This window comes from Grus americana, chromosome 25 (genome assembly GCF_028858705.1).
Source record: "Grus americana isolate bGruAme1 chromosome 25, bGruAme1.mat, whole genome shotgun sequence".
Classification (NCBI taxonomy): domain Eukaryota; kingdom Metazoa; phylum Chordata; class Aves; order Gruiformes; family Gruidae; genus Grus; species Grus americana.
This window is the reverse complement of record NC_072876.1, coordinates 643,206-659,664: the sequence shown is the minus strand read 5'-3', so window position 1 is coordinate 659,664 and position 16,459 is coordinate 643,206. Positions and strand designations below refer to the sequence as shown.

The window sequence follows — 16,459 nt, the reverse complement described above, 5'->3', positions numbered from 1 at the left end:
GTGAGGAGCAGGGCTGGGCGTGGGGCAGAGGAGGAGGAAGGGGCAGAGGCAGGGGCAGACCAGCCCCAGGGCACCATGAGTAAAGGGATGCCTGAAATGGCATCTGTGGGAGGACTGTGCACCATGGGCAGATGGACGGACGGACGGCTGCCTTGCACAGTGACTTGCGCTGGTGCACGGTGCTGTGCAGAGCAGAGGTAATGGGAGGGAACAGCTGTGTGTGTACAACTTCCCATAAAGCCATCAGTGATGATATGACAGCCGCCACCTAGGCACCAGGGTAAGGGTCGATTGCACTTCCCACATGTTGATCATACACAGCAGGATTTCCTGGAGCTGGGGCGAAGGAGCAGCTTTCACCCCAGATTGAACCTCCGCTGGCCTTGACATCAAGCGCTGGCACAGAGCTGTGCCAGACCTGGCGATGGGAACGGACATGGTCCGCAAACCGTGGTGGAACTCTGCTCGGTTCCACCAAACAGGGATCTGAGTCAGGGAGTTCCAGGTGCCAAAACCTTTTTCTTTTGGTTTCAGCCATTCTCAATGGTTTCTCTGCCACGCCTGTGAGAATCCACATTGCAGGAAATTTGCTGAATCTCAGAGCTACTGTCAGTAGTGCAACAGAGGCTGGAAACAGGTTAAAAACATCCCGTACGTCACCTGCCAGCAGCAATGCTGCACCAGCGCCCTTCCTACCTCCTGCAACAAACTTGGGCTTTGCAGAATCGAAAGACTTATAGATGACCACTGTAATATGCCACAAAGAGAGCAGGAGGTAGACAAAGAGGGAGAGGGAGGTCGTGAAACATGAAAATATTTATAGGTCAAAAAATACCCCACTGGTCCCTATCAAACTGACCCCGTGCAGGGAAACTCCTGACTCCAAATCTGGTGAACATTCAGACATGAGTTTCTGAGTGGGATGTGTCAACCAAGCAGCTAGAAGAACTACTGTTGGCAGGAGCAGCAGCATACCACACCTGAAACCTATCTCTTGAGCTGGGGCAACCTCCTCCCAAAAAGGTTCTACTAGTAACGCATGAAAAGCCGATCAATCCACCGTTTGCTCGCACCAGGAAACATGGCACCCAGTCCAGCCAGCGGGCGTTCTGCAGTGACCGACGGTGTTTTAATGTGACAGCAAATAATGTCGGTATTAGTCAGAAACGAGCGACTGCAAACATTTTATAGCAAACACTAATGGCAAGCCCTCCGTCGGCAGCGGTGGGGGAAAGGCCGGGCGGCGCAGAGGGGCTTCCTCGCAGAGACGCCGCTGAATGTTGCTGAATATTCATGGGCAAAGCAGCCTCTGCACACGTCAGAGATAATGCTCCTCTCTCACAGCTGGCAGTGGTGATCTTCCAGCCGGCTCTGAAGTGACACCCAGGGTGACACGGTGCCTCACCCTGATACCGCTGCTCCACCCTGATACCGCAGCTCCCGACGGAGGGCTGCGGCTTGCCAAGGGCCTTCCACACCACGGCACACGGCGTTGCCGGGCTGCTCAGCCAGTGGTGTTGGGCAGCGACACGGCATCTGCACGTGCCGTGGGTGCATCGTGACCTGTCGCGTGGTGTTCAGCAAAGAGCCCGAGGACAGGACAGTCTGACTTCAACTGTAGCAGGATGAATCCTGGGGTACCACAGGGAGGTTGTGGAGTAATGCCACGGAAATCGGTGGCAGAATCCAGCTGGGAAGGACGGACGTTTCCCTTTTCCAATTGAGATTACTCCCACAGAAAATCTGACAGCTAAAATCACTTGCAGGACCGAGCAGAAACACCATGCGGATCAACGCGAAGATTCGTCCAACTAAAAGTTATGTCAGCTAATAAATTATTAAATGATAGATGAATGAATCATTTGAGAACATAGCGTTCCTATTGCATAGTCTATTTTATATTTGTCTGGATCTTGTGTTTATTTTAGCCCACAACAGTATTTGTTTGAAGGGCACTAACAGAATGTAACTAATGGTAGTGTCTCAGTGAAACTTCAGAAATGAAACACCAAACTGGACAGCAACAGCATTTCTAGGAAGCCATAACGTTTCTTGTGTGGGATGGCAGGCTGGGATGCTGCTTCTGCTTCAGCAACTGCTTTACTGAGTGACGTTAATAGTTGTCGAGTGAAAAATGTCTTTATTTTACCCATTTTTAGCAGGTTGAGGGGTAAAATTGGAGCTAGCTTCATTTCAGCAGGAGGAAGAGTGAGACCTGCCTCGTCTCAGGAGCTGTGCTATCGCCTGGCAGTGCAGGATCTAAGGTCAAACCGGAGCTGCTGGAATTGCACTTCGGCCCTTTGGCCTTCTGTTTGCAAAAGGGGTTGATGCTCCAGTTTTTTCTTTTTTTTTTTCCTAGCTAAGCAACGCTGCGCTACATCAGCACTGGAGTAGGGTGATTCACGATGGTGACTGTAGCTCAGGTTTTGGGACAATATTTCTGGGGTATGATTTGAACGTGGGTATGGGGACAAGGATTAAAAGCAGCAGAAGTGGGAGAAAGTTTGTCAAATATTCAGATGTTTCATGGATCTTTATGTCGGGAGAGATTGTGAGAGGTGATGTTAACAGCAAAGGAAAAAAGCTGCAGAACTGCTCGGGCACTCGCCGCTTCCAGTGGTGAATTCTGCCAACAGGTCCCTGCAGAAGCGGAGACGTTCAGAGATAAGCGGTGTGACCTGCCCTTCAGGCGGGGCCGCTGCAGGCAGACCCCAGGGCACTGCGCAGCTCCTCTCACCTCTCCTCTGGCTCCAAGAAGGAACGAGGCCGAGAGCATGAAACATGCAAGTGATTTGTTACCAGGAATGTATCTGAGTTCTTGGTGTGAGTGGAGTACAGGATAGCACAGCTCTGGCAACACGCTCATTTTGGAGGTGAACTGCAGCAGCTCCCAAAAATACCCAAAACATGGGTTTGGTAACCAAAACTGCTGTCGGCATTCACTAAGGTTGCAGTTGCTCACCCAAGCACAAACCCGGTTAGCTGAACCTATCTGAACAAATCCTGTAAAGAAAGAACGTCTTTAACCTCTCCATTTTCTGTTTTAAATGCAAGGCACATTCTTAAAATGATCTTCTCTGCCAAAAACAGAGCAGCATGTACATAAAAAGAAAAAAAAAAATCCCTTTCTTTGCAAAACCATTTGCACACAATACTCTCCCTAGGGAGAGTGTGAGAAAAGAACAAACCGCACATAAACAGAGGGTAGTTACGTCGTTGAACGCACTTAGATACTGCGCTGATGAGCGTCTGAGGAACTCAGATAGCGTTAACCTCAGGATGCTTCTGCTGGGCAAAAGCAGGGGCAGCTAAACCTCTGCCCAAATTAGAAATGCAGCTTAACACATTAGTGTGAGGATCACAGAATCCGGCCCTGAAGCAATTTAGGAAGTAGCAGACAGCAGACTCCCTCGTCACCCGGAGCAGGGCTGGCTCCGAGGATGAGCTACAAGCCGAGGAACCGCTGGATAGCATCCGTCTGTCCTGCCCTGGCCAGGACAAGTCGCTTAGTGGCTCTACCTGGTCTAAGAATGTTTGGGGAGAGGCGAGGGATGGCACTGGCTTTCGGTCAACACAAATGTTTCCTTGTCAATTTAATTTCTTCAGAGCAGACTTTTTAAACGCAGGCCACAATGCTCTCTCCCTGTCCATCACACTCCCTGGCTGGTCGCCCTCTTGCAGACCCAAACTGGAAGCCTTAAAGCTGAGAATGCGTTGCTGCATTAAAAATAACACTTGCTAAGTATACCCTGAGAGAAGGGCTGCACACAGCCAGTGGTTATATGTTTCCCGTCTTCCTCTAGAAGTTCCTCACTTTGTTCCCCATCAAAACCCTGCTTGGTTATACAAAAGCAGCAGCCTGCCCTGAAACAGTTCTGATCCAAGGGCCAACTTCTTCATCTGGCTGAGGAGTGTAACATGATGTCAGAAACCCAAAACTGCTAAATATCCCCAGTTCTGCAGACTCCCACAACCTGTTCCCCACAGCATGCCCCATCTCAGATTTCTTTCCCCTCGGTAGTTCAAGCTACTGAGGGCTACTTGTCCCTCCGAAACCACAGAAGGAAGTGAGGTGCAGGCAAGCAAGCTGGCACCCAGGCAACGAGAGCTGCAACGCTTCCACATCAAACCGGCTAGAAGCACGTATTAAAAAAGGGAACAGAGCTGCACGTGGCACATATCATCTCAACTCTTGGCTGCTTTTCATCTAATACAAACATCCCCCAAGGAGTTGGTCAGTCAACATTTCACAACCAAACCCGATGCAGAGTCAGCAGGATGGGGCTGACGAGGACACCCCGACCTCTGCTGGGGAGCTGTGACAGTGCACAGTGGCAGCCACCACACCACCAGCCTGGGAGCCCAGTCACACCCAAAGCTTCCAAATTCCTTGCCAGACCCAACAGGCCACAAGAACAGACGGTGCGTTTTGGACCTCTTGAGCTCACAGCGCTCCCACGTGCCTTTTGCACCACCCGCAGCTTTCCTGCCTTCCAGTGAACACGAGGTTGGCTTCGCTCACACCACAGAGCACTGCTGGGCCAGGGGCAGTTCACTGCCAGCCAAGACAATCACAGCATCCCTTGGGTTGGAAAAGGCCTTTAAGCTCACCCAGTCCACCCATAAATAGTACTAAGTAGTTAAAAGATAAATCAAGACAGTGTACACCTCAGCAGCCAAGACAGCAACACCGCTGCCCCAGCTGCCGACAGCTATGAGCCATCCATTGCCCACACTCCAGCCCCCTTCTGGGAAGTGGAAGGGATCTTAAAAATCATTCTAGTTCCCCAGGTGGATACCACAAGGAAATTAAACTACAAGACCATTCAGTATGATGGATTTAATCTAAACACACATGATTGAAACTGATGTAGCTCATCTCCTCTTGGATACAGAAAAAAAAAAAGGTTTGATGCAGTTTGGAAGCTCACATTGCACGCAAGCCATGCCATAGCTTTATACCCAAGGGAAACCTTTGTGCAAAGCTTCACTTTACAGACCAACGGTTTCAGGACTGACAAATACCTTACATGTTGTTACCAACCCACATCCAGGATGCAAAAAACATTGTGAATCTTTGAATCTCCAGCATTATGGAGCTCACCAAGCTAGCATCCTCACCCAGGCTGCATCTGTACCACCAGTATGGGATGCCAGCAGCAAATGGCAGCCCTGCCCCTTACTAGGAGGCAGGGAGCAGTCATGAGTAGTGACCTGCAACTTAGAGCAGCGTTTGCACAGTTCATAGGTGTGTTACACAGGGAGACATGGTGAGTGTCATCTTAGCCTGTACTGTGGAGCACGCTTAATTTAACTGAGTTGCACAAGAACCAAGTGCATGTTCTGCAAAGCGAATGTATAGAGCAGGTACTCAAGTTAAATACTTAAACAACAAGTTGTAACCAAAACTTTAATCCCAAGGATCTCACAAAAGACATTTTACAAGTGACATGAAAATTCTTGTACAGTAAAGAAATGCTTAATTCATAACTGTTACAATGTACCATTACACACAACACATCCACTCCAGTTGTCAGTTCGGCTGTGTATTTGGTCTGTTCAGAGGTTCTGGAATAGATGGGCAATCCAACGATCACCTATGTAAGAAGTACTCTAATCACATGAAGTACAAAATTAACTGACCCTACGGCTAAAAATTTATATTTCACATAATATAAAGTAGCTCAGTTCCAGGTCCTGGAAGTCAGAACTAGAGCTCTGGATAAAACTGCAGCTCAGTCATTCCCTTCACATGCCACTGGCTCGACGTTCCTGACCGTTCCCGAGAACTGTACTATGAAGCATCTATGTCTTGTTCTGCACAGATGAACGCCGTCCATGGCCATGCTTCTGCAATGAACACATCTTCATTGCACGCTTCCTTCCAAAAGCTTAATCCCAGCAAAACATTCCCCAGCATGTCAACACCAGAAACATTCTTCTATCTATGCAAGACAAACTGATTACCATTCAACACCAACAAAAACTTATGTATAATGGTACATTGTAAAGTGATTAGTATTACAAACCATATGATCTGCTCAGAACCATATACAGATTCACATCTTTACATTTGCCACCTGTTACAAGATACAAGGAACAAAGCAAGTTCAACAGCTAAAACATTTTAAAAATGCACCAAGCTTTATGAAGTCTGAAAACAAAACAATGTTCTGTACATACTCCTCCCATCCTCAGATCTAATGACTTCCTGTACACAGCTCCTTCTCACAGTCCTATTTCCTCTCATTTGACCTGGAGCGACTAAAGAAGAAAAGATGAGTTAGATTCCAGCTGCCAAGAGCAGCAGATTTTGCTTCAAACCCCCCAGCCCAACTCAGTAGATGACATTTAAACACTTAAAACTGTTTAATAAAACTGGGTATTCAATTCTTTAAGGTAAAGAACACTGTTAAGACACAAGAGATGATTCTCCACCACAACCCACTTCAGTATTACCAAGACATTGAAACAATCATTTTTCACAGATTTACTCAAAACATGTAACCACTCTAAGACTCTTCCTACCTGCGAGACCTGGAAAAGGAACGAGAAGGCTTATGATTCCTCTCCCGTGAGAGTGATCTCTCTCTTCTTCTGTCTCTGGAGAGGGACCTGTTAGAGATTACAATGCAAGATGATTACAGTGTCAAAGCAAAGCTAAACTAATTGGGTTAACAAGGCTATCCAGAGAGCTTCCCTTCAGGAAGTTAAGGTTTTTAACTATTCGACCAGGGGAAACCTGTTAAAGATTATGGCATTAGCCATTCCTTCAGGTACAAATAATCAGCTTGAACCATACAACACAGCTTGTGTTGTAAACAGGCATCTATTCCTTTGCAGCACTTTAAATCTGTTCGGAACCAGATCACAGGTCACTGTGCCTCAGCGAACATGGCGCGTGCACCTATCCTTACACATCTTGTACGGTAATGCAGCATCCTATGCTACAAGAACATAAAAATCAAGTATGAACTGTGGAAGCTTGAAAAATCTTAACACAAAACTGCGTCACACCCATGTCACAACCACCTAACACTCTGCAGTATGAGACAGCAGAACATGCTCGCTGTGTTTCTGATAACCTGTGCTTGTGGCTCAGGAAGAGAGCAGCACATTAACACACAAACTGTGAAAAAACCAGCAGGAGCCTGGGACAGCTGCAGAACAGAAACTAATTACTTCCATTCTTAATATCCTTCAACTGATAACCCTGGAATCCCAGACAGCTGTGTAAATATATGAACTCCACACAAGCAACGTGGCAGGACCAAATTCAATTCTCCCTCTTACCAAATTACAACACCTGCCCTGGAGCCTGTTACTGCATACAGCCGAAATGTTAGTCTGCTTTGCTTTGTTTCTTTTTAAGCCTCCTGGACAAAGCTGTCCAGGCTGTAATTAAGTGGTGCATACCTGCTGCGGCTACGAGAAAAGCTTCTCCTTCGCGGTGATCTAGAACCAGAAAAAGAAAAGTGAGGCTTTTTATCAATTCTTTCAGCATTAATGGGGTGAGGCAATTCCCAACTTGTCAAACTCACTGTTGGGCCCAGGGAACGTGCCAAGAATAACTGGCATCCATCATCCAGTAAAAGGCATGGAAAGATTAGGCAGTAAAACAAAGCTCAGTGTGAACAGCACGTTTCCAACCACGAATTCACTTTAACTAAGAATGCTTCATAGCAGAGTTGTCCAATGCAACACTTTCCATTTCAACTTAATACACTGCCCAGAACACCACACCAAAGTCCCACAAGTGGTTCCAAAAAAAAGGAAAAAAAACCAGCACAGACCAAATGTTTTGGAACCCATGCAAGCCAAAAAGGTCCATGACAAGACACAAGAGATACCAAGTGGAAAAAAAAGTGAAAATGCGCTCAGTGTCAATATTGATAATGCCATTAAGTGCTACATTAGAACTGCATATTTGTGATTGTCATTTTTAATGCCATAGTGTGTTTAGACTATTTTCTTTAAAAAAAAATAAAAAAAATAAAAATAACCTTAGCTCGGCCCAGTTCATCCCAAAAAGTAGTTTTAAGTTTTGAAAACTGTTAGTAAAACCATTTAAAGGTGATAGGATTTTTCTGGCAAGGAAAAGCTAAGTTTGTTAGAGCTTTATTAAAAATTTAGTTTGGCATCTCACATGCAAATATACTGGTTTTTACGTTATTCACAGTGTAAGAGCTTCCATATCACCCTTAAAAGTTTTCTCAAGCAACATATGTACGTTACCACTCAATTATGCACAGCCAGCCTTTGATTGAGAAAAGTAATTACTTATAAGCCGCTTACTCCTTATTTTAACCAGCAGTAAACTGTATAAGCAGGAAAAACTTACTAGTTTTTGGTTTCAACAAGCTAGAAATGGTGAGGTGAGGCTGCCGGACTGACTGCCAAGAAGAATTTGCTGAAAAGGTTTTGCCAGATGTTGCGTTGTATTTAGTTGGTTGGCGAAGGGGGTGTTGTGGATTTTTCCTGCTTTTTTGTTAGCCGAAGGCTGCTGCTGTAGTTGTTGTGAAGACATTTGGTAAATAAACAGCTGAGCTGATTGGCCGGGAATGTGTGGGCGGTCGAGGTGGCTGCTGCCGATTTGGTTAAGGTTGGAGAGAAGGCTGAGAGAAAACAGCATGCTCGGGAACCAAAGGGCGGTGCAACCTGACGACTGGCCATGCCTGGGTCATGTGAAACGACACCAGCCAAGCTGAATGGGGCGCGCTGGTCACATGACGCTGAAAGGGCTAGTTGACTGGCTAATGCAGACTCAGAGGGTGGTGAGAAGAGACATGATGGTGACTCTGTAACGGGTTCATTTTTATTAATAGATGGACCAAAAAGCATAAAAAAAATGAAAAACAAGCCATCAGTACAACCATCTATTAGCTAACAAATACTCCTAATGTGTTATTTTTCAACAGCAAAAGGGTAAGCTTGAAACCCTGACTTGTGAGGACTTCACTCACCTGCAACAGGTAAATTCAGTCCTGCAAAAACCACGCTGCAGACTTAAACTGCCAGACAAGCTAGTCTGGGTCCAAGAACCTGTCACTTACCAAAAATCCTGCTATATTTTAGAACTGTGTTTGCAAACCTCAAGTGACAGGATTGTCACATGATGTTTTAATTCCAAACTAACACTAAAGTGTAAAGATTCTAGATGTTTAAAGCAACTGTTACTTGATCTATTACTAAACAGCTGCCTACTTGGAAAATATTTAAATTGCGCAAACAAAGCGGAGAAACACATCTGTATGGAAATGCTAAGCTGCTGTATGTCATGTTTTGCCATTATGGAATAAAGGAAAGGAACAGCCTAAGTTGAAGTATGGGGAAGAAAGGGAAGTGTGACTAGAAGATGAGCAGATTTTAGGAGGAACAAGGATAAGTCCAGGATAGAGGGCGCTGACTACCAACTGGCACAGTGACCTAAGGACAAAAGCCAACATTGAACACAACTTAAGTTCACCTCGATTTTGTGGGGGTTTGGGGTTTTTTGGGGTCTTTTTTAGCATTTGCCATCTCCAAATTGTGATCAGATAGATGAATGTTATCCATCAACATGCTTTTAAAAAGCCTGCTTCTAGGATGCTAAGTGGTAACAGTGCCAACAGCTCTGCGAGTGTACTTTGACCTAGGGTACCTGCGCCGAGGAGGAGGACTTCTTCTGCGATAGTCATCTCGAGGACGCCTGCCCCAGGATGGAGGTGGACCGCGGTTCCGACTCCGTTTCTCACCATTGGAGAGCTCCACTCTGACACGACACCCACAGAGGGTTCTGGGAAAGAGATTGACACCGGTTAGCATTTCCGGGGACAAGCCTGCACGCAGAAGAAAACCTACGGAATCAAGAGAGGGAAAAGGAACAGACAACAAGGGGGAAAACATTCTGTTTGTACACATTAGTCAAGTACACGGTATTCAGAGTCTAAAAAAGTAGACTCCAGCATGACAGACAAAAGGTTTGGCCACTTCTGAAAGCTTGCCATGCTATTAAAGCGGGAAGAAAAGGAACCAAGGAGACTCTTCCTGATCAGTTTTGCCTCTTTACAGTAACACCATCCTGAATTTAACTAACACGCACCAAGAGGTCCAACTCCAAAATGTAAAATTAAATGCCCAATGCTATTCCTGTACTATTAAGGAAGACTACCCTTATACCACCATACAAATAAATATGGCGTAACAAACGCGTCAAGTCCTTCATTTTGCCAGTTGAAGCTTCCCAATTTAAACTGCACCATTACCCACAATTTTTCTTATTTTCACCAGGCAAGCCAAACACACAAGAAGCATGTTTTACCTTCCATCTAGTTCTCTTACTGCATCAGCTGCATCTCGTGGATCTTCAAATTCCACAAAGGCAAAACCAGGAGGATTTCTCGCCACCCATACACTGCGCAGTGGTCCATAGTAGCCAAAAGCTCGCTCTAATTCAGTTTTGTTGCCATTGTTTCCAAGGTTACCCACATAAACCTTGCAGTCCAGCGGACAAGAGTCACGATGCATTGCTAGGACAAGGAAAAAAAAAAAAGTAATTCTGTTGGTTGCTTTTCCCAAAAACTCCAACAGCACTATGATCTGACATGACAGAAACATTAACCTGTGTGAAAGGAGCAGGGGAGGGGAAGGCGGAAGCAGTGTTGAAAATCATCACAAAAGCTAGCTGCTATATCATAACTGTGATTAAAATTCACTACTTCAGGGAATTTCGTTTATTTTTACAGCCCCCAACTTTGAAGGGGGATGTTTCTCTGCAGCCCCTCTCCCCTGCTCATGGCTTACGGCGGGGGCCGGGCCTGCGGGGTGAGTGCGGGGCGGGAGAAGGACTCCATTGTTCTCGGAGAGGGATCTGGAGGAAGCTGCACATGCTGGGGGGAGAAGCAGCGCCATCTCCGGCAGAGGCCACGGCGTGAGCGCTCCAGGAATCCCTCCCGAGCGCCTCCTCAGCGCTGCGTGTGCGGCGTGAGGAACCAGCGCTCCCTCGGAGCGGGCGGGAAAGGCGCCACACCACCCCCGCGGCACCTCCCGCCTACCCGCACCTCGCCTCACTGGCCACAGCCGCGGAGAAAAGGCGGCGAGCTGGCTCTTCCAAGACAATCCGTGTCCTACCCGCCTTCTCCCCACCCGGCTTTCCTCAGCGTTGCGGCAGCCACCGCCCGCGGCCCAGCTTTACAAAATGGCGGCTGCTCTTTGTTTGCTGCCACCGGGCCCCGCACGCTTCCATCCGCCCTGCCAGGGACCGAGACCGCGGGTGCCGCCTCCCCCCCCGCCCTCCGAGGTGAAGATCCTCACCGATGCTAAGAGGGAGGGCGCGCGAAGGGAGCCCGCGCTAAATTCGTAGCCGACTCGACCCTCAACGAAACTCCCGCTCCGCTTTTCCTCACTGGACAAAATGGCGGCGGGCGCCTACACCGCCCGCCTTTATATACGGGCAGTCCGCTCTCGCGTGACGCCACCCGGCAGCAAATCAGAGGGTGCCGTTGCGCTGATTGACAGCTGGCTTCATCCCGCCGCCTCCGCGCGGCCCCAAACGGCGGCGGGCGGGCTTCTCCTCAGCGGCAACGGCGGGAGCGTGGAGGCCGCTCCTGAAGGCGAGACTTTCCCCCTCTCTCGCCCAAAATTTCACTTTAGAGACCGATTATCGAGGGAAGACTTCAGGTCCCTGAAATCAGGAAACAGCAACACGCCCAGGGAGGCTGTTTTGCTGGCTAAAAGGAAAAAAAAAGGTTTTCTTTTCTTCTTGTGTCTCTCCGACCCAGTGGGATATATTCAGGCCATGTTTTTTGGCATCTTCCCCTCATCACTAGGGTTTTACACATATGAAAGTTTCGATTCATTAAGAGCAGTTTCTCCCCATGGGCAGCGGCTTTAAATAAATGTGCTGAGCAAACCGGTGCTTTTTACCTGTGCCAGCCCCAAAAGGGGTGCCTGGCCTGAAACCTCCCTCAGCGGCCCTCGCGCAGCCCCACTCACATTGGGGCTGCGGGCTCGCCTGGATCCCGAAAGGGGCTGAATTAGTCTTACCATCCCTCTCGCTCGAAATCAGCATCCAGCCTCCAAACTGAAAACGTCCAGCCCCTGCTCCCAGATGAAAGTAGGCTTCTGCCTACTGAGGCACAAAAGAGGAAAGTGATTTTTTTTTTCCCAGCACTCAGTAGAAAATGAGAGAATTTGAACTGAGGAATTTTAGTTACAGAGGGCATAGGCAGTGGTGTTGATGTGCTTTACTAAACACTCATTCATTTAGCTAGGACATAATCACATGAGTTAAAAAAATAACTTGCTCCAGAGGGGTTGCCTTAGATAACAAACCAGTCGGTTTGGGTTGTCAGATAATATGAGAAATCCATCCAGGGCTGTTCCTGGAGTAACTTCCCTAAAGCTGTTATCTGTAGGCTGTGTTTAAGGTAGACTTTACCTTTTTGATTTGGGCCAGAGAAGACAAATTTATCTGGTACAGTATAATTAATAATACCTGGAGTAATAATATATGTGATAAGGTATTTTGAGTGCAAATTAATGCACTGTGTTTTCCAAGCAGGAACTGTGCAGAGGATGGGGCGTCCTCAGTCTACTAGAATTGTACCAGCATGTAAAAAACCCTCCTGGAATTAAAGACAACCAGCTGGTACAATTCATTAGAGTTTTCCAAAATCTTCTGCAGCATCCCGCGTTATTTTTAAGAGCCTCTTCTCTGTAAAATCCTCCCAAGGGTCAAAATTGGCCAAGGGACAGAAAAAACAAGGATTTTGAAGTAACTGATGCTCTAAAGTATCTTTATAATGTGTGCAGATATCTGACATTACCTGCTTTTAATTAAAGAAATCTAATGCACTGTAATCTAAAGTAGCTGATGGATAATTTCCTGAGTCAACACAAAGGAAATAATTTGAAGGTTACTTGAGGCTGTTCAGCCATTTCACTGTATGACTTCTTTGAGATGGTGATTTCCCATGCTCGCCTCCCTTCTCAGATGGCATTTGCAACATTAACTAGACCTTGCCTTATATCACATAATGTACATTTGAAACATGATTTAAGTTTTGCAATAATTAAAAAAAAAAAAAAAAGAAACAACACCAAACATTAGTTAGCAACTTGGACAACCTTGTCATCTTAAACAGATCTTTTAACTTTGTACCAAAGTTACACATGACATTGAAAATACCGTAAAAACCATGTTATCCAGTTTGCTTTTGGCAGTATAAAGAAACTAAATGTGGCCCGTAACCATGACAAAAGGCAGAGGTCAGAACAGAGGCAACTGTATTCAGCCAAACCTCAACCTGTTTCCACAGTGGGTTTTAGCATGCCCCAACACAGCACTTCATTCATTCAAATGTCAGCATTTTGATTGTCCTCTGAAAGATGATACCCTGAAACAGCTCTGAGCAGCACTATATATGTGTACATATAGACATATATGAAAGCTGCATTATGTCCATTATTTTCTTTGTTATTCCAAGTTTATAAGATAGTGTTTGAAAAATCGTGCTACGTTGCAACTCTCTTGCTTTTGCAGGAAGAAAATGCCATTTGCGTCCAATATGTAGGAGATGTACAGAACTTTTACATTCATCGGATCTTCCATAAAAGGAAGAAGAGAACATTGACCTTACAAACAAGACCAGATCTACTTTAATCAGGTAGGCCAAGACTAGATTGAAAAGGCACCTAACGTCTGTGCAATTCCAGTGGAGCACGGTTATCTATTTTATACCACAGCCAGACTAGAATCCATGACCAGACTGACAAGAAGTAAGGTGTTATATTCAAGGCACTATCATTGTTTCTGAGATTTAAATCTCACAAAAGAAAATTAACATATTCTAGCCATTATGGTTTGGGAGAAACCTCAGCCATGTGAGCCAAATTTAAGGGATACTTCAGGAGACAGACAATATTTACTGAAGAATACTTCTATCAGCAACAGGGTCTCTTAGGGTTGCTCCTTAAGTGAAACTAGACATTAGCAAAAATACTTATTTACTGGCATGATTCTATCTACAGAAAGGTCTTTTGCTAGGAAATGTCATTACATGAACGCAACAGTCTGAAGGGACAGGCCTTTACTTCAGTCATACCTCACTGCACAGTCATACCTCAGCTAGCTGCTCGTGAAGTTCTTGTGGATTCAACCCATTTTCACATCCTGTCAATAGACTAATCTTGATGAAGGCTATTTTCTAAAGAAACAGTGACCTACACTTGCCTGATCTTTAGATGTATTACAACCAGCTTGCGTAAGCTTATTCCCACCACAACTGCTCTTCTGTTTACAGGGTACAAGTCCCTGTTCCTTATTTCCTTTAAAAGGTACACATTTTCACACTCTGAAAGCATTTAGCAGTGCCTCAGACCTCAAGTAAAGGCTGAGTGAAACAACAGACTATAACTTATACATGATAGACCTAAACTGAGAGACACTCAGCACCCAGCCAGGGGCACAGCATGTCCCCGAGACTCAGCACTTGGGGATTAGTTAGCAAGAAGTCTGTTTACTTGAACGATGTCATTTGGAGACATTAAGTTCGTCAGCCTTCATCCCCATCTTTCCAGGTGTGAGTCCTCTGCCACTGCTGGGGTCCCGGGCTGGGTGTCCATGACAGCCCCAGCCCCCGGACCTCTGCATGGCGGCAGACTGATGCACTGCTCTCCCTCAGGGCCTCGCCATTCGAAATAAGAAATCCAGACCAGCTCTTGGCTCTTGGCTCGTTTGAGATCCTTTAAGAAACACCTCGGTCCCACAGATGTTAACGACTGGGCACTCCCTCTAGTCTGGGGATGAGACAGCCGATTCCCGGGTGACCTCGGGGCTCCGCTGCTGCTCGGGCAGGGTTCTGGTGCCCCGGGGTCAGCCCCTTCCTGCCCGCCTCCTCCCCAGCCCAGCCAAACCGAGCGGTGGGCACCAGATGGCGGCGTTCTCCGCTCGCCCAGCGAGCTCCAGCCCCCCCCCCCCGCCCCGGCACTGCGAGACACCCCTCCTTTTCTTTCGTTTCTGCTCAGTCGAGGTTCTGGGCCGAATTCTCCAGGCATAACTGCAACACCGTCGAAACAGGGATAAGCTCAGAGAGCCCAGTGGGTGTTACAGAAGCAGCACAAGGGACTGGAAGTTTTGTCTTAGCTTCACCTGAATCTGTTTTGCACACGGAAAACTTTCCATCTGGAGATTACTTTGGGCAGGAAAGAGTCAGCCCCAGGCTTGGCTCCAGGGCAGGTTTTGCATGACAAAACACCCTTGCTACTGTGTTTAGATAGAGCTGTAAGTCTCAGGCACTTCTGTAAACCTGGCTTGAAATCAGAAAATGGGAAATTCAAACAGTGAGTCTGACTCGCTGTTCAACTCCAATTTTAATCCCCTGGAAGATGGGAGTTCTCTCTGGGATGATGCAGGATTTAAAACTGCCCACACAGCCTAGACGCTGGCACTGGAGCCAACCCCCTCAAACGTGATTACTTATGCCTCTCCACAAGACTGTCCCCCCCAGCAATACGAAGGTGATACAGAAGAGCTATAAGCACCCAAAGGAAAGGAAACCTCGAGCCTGCTCTCTCAAGGAGCTTAATTTAATCCTTTAAACGGTTACCGAGGCGATGCTGCTGCTGCCTCCTTCCTCCCGGGGCAGAGGGCTGGTGATGGCCCCCGCAGGGCTAGCGATGGGATGTGGTGGTGCAAAAGTCTTCGTGGCCTCCGGGTTTGCTGTGAGGTGTCATTTCCTCTGACTTCTCAATTAGGGAGGCCAGGAAGGGAGAGCAGCCATTCATTAGCAGCTGCTTCACCAGCAGCTCAGGGGAACTATATTCACCATCCAAGTGTGGTCAAACAGTTTCCTCTCAACAGGGCGGTGTCTGTCTTTCCACACACCACACCGAACAGCTTGTATGAATTTTAGTCTGTTAGGCTAAGAACAGTTAGGGGAAAAAAATATCCAAAAAGCCAAAGTAGTTTCTTGTATTAGAGAACCACGAAGCCTTCTGAAGCCCACGCTCCTGTTACTGGTGAATAACAGAACAGCACGTGGAAAAAATTTGTCAGATCTGTCTCTCCATCTTCGTACAGATAGAGGATCCCTTTGATGCTGTACAGTCTTTGTTTAATTAAGCTTTAAAATCCCAGGCAAGAAGATCCCCCTTGCCCTAACAAGGCTATTTGCACATTTGCTTTGCTTTCTATTCCCTCCCTCCAGTCCTTCTCCCCCCTCAGCTGGGCCTCCAGGCTTTCTCTTTCCTTCTGCTTTCATGCTCTGTAGTAAGCCATATTCCCTTCCTCCCCCACCTGGCTCCCTGGGGAAAGGGCTGGAAAGCAAAACAAAAGAATCACTCACTGGGAAACCATAATTTGCACAGCCCTCCTCGCTCAAACGCTCCCACTGAAAAAGGGGATTGAACAGCAAAGGCACCTTCTAACGTGAAGTCAGGCCTTCAGACCAGAAAAAGCTGGAGGGTGGGAGTGAAGGCT

The 16,459-nt window shown here is 46.9% G+C and overlaps 1 protein-coding gene across 1 annotated transcript; it reads right to left on the bottom strand.

The window, feature by feature from the left end:
* Positions 1-5,396: 5,396 nt before the first annotated feature.
* On the bottom strand, positions 5,397-11,410 carry SRSF3 (serine and arginine rich splicing factor 3). Its single transcript, XM_054804057.1, has 6 exons — positions 11,293-11,410; positions 10,301-10,508; positions 9,641-9,775; positions 7,417-7,455; positions 6,529-6,615; positions 5,397-6,264 (listed from the first exon to the last, which is right to left on the bottom strand). The coding sequence occupies exons 2-6, from the start codon at positions 10,504-10,506 to the stop codon at positions 6,237-6,239; spliced, it is 495 nt and encodes a 164-aa protein (XP_054660032.1). The 5' UTR covers positions 10,507-10,508; positions 11,293-11,410; the 3' UTR covers positions 5,397-6,236.
* Positions 11,411-16,459: the final 5,049 nt, after the last annotated feature.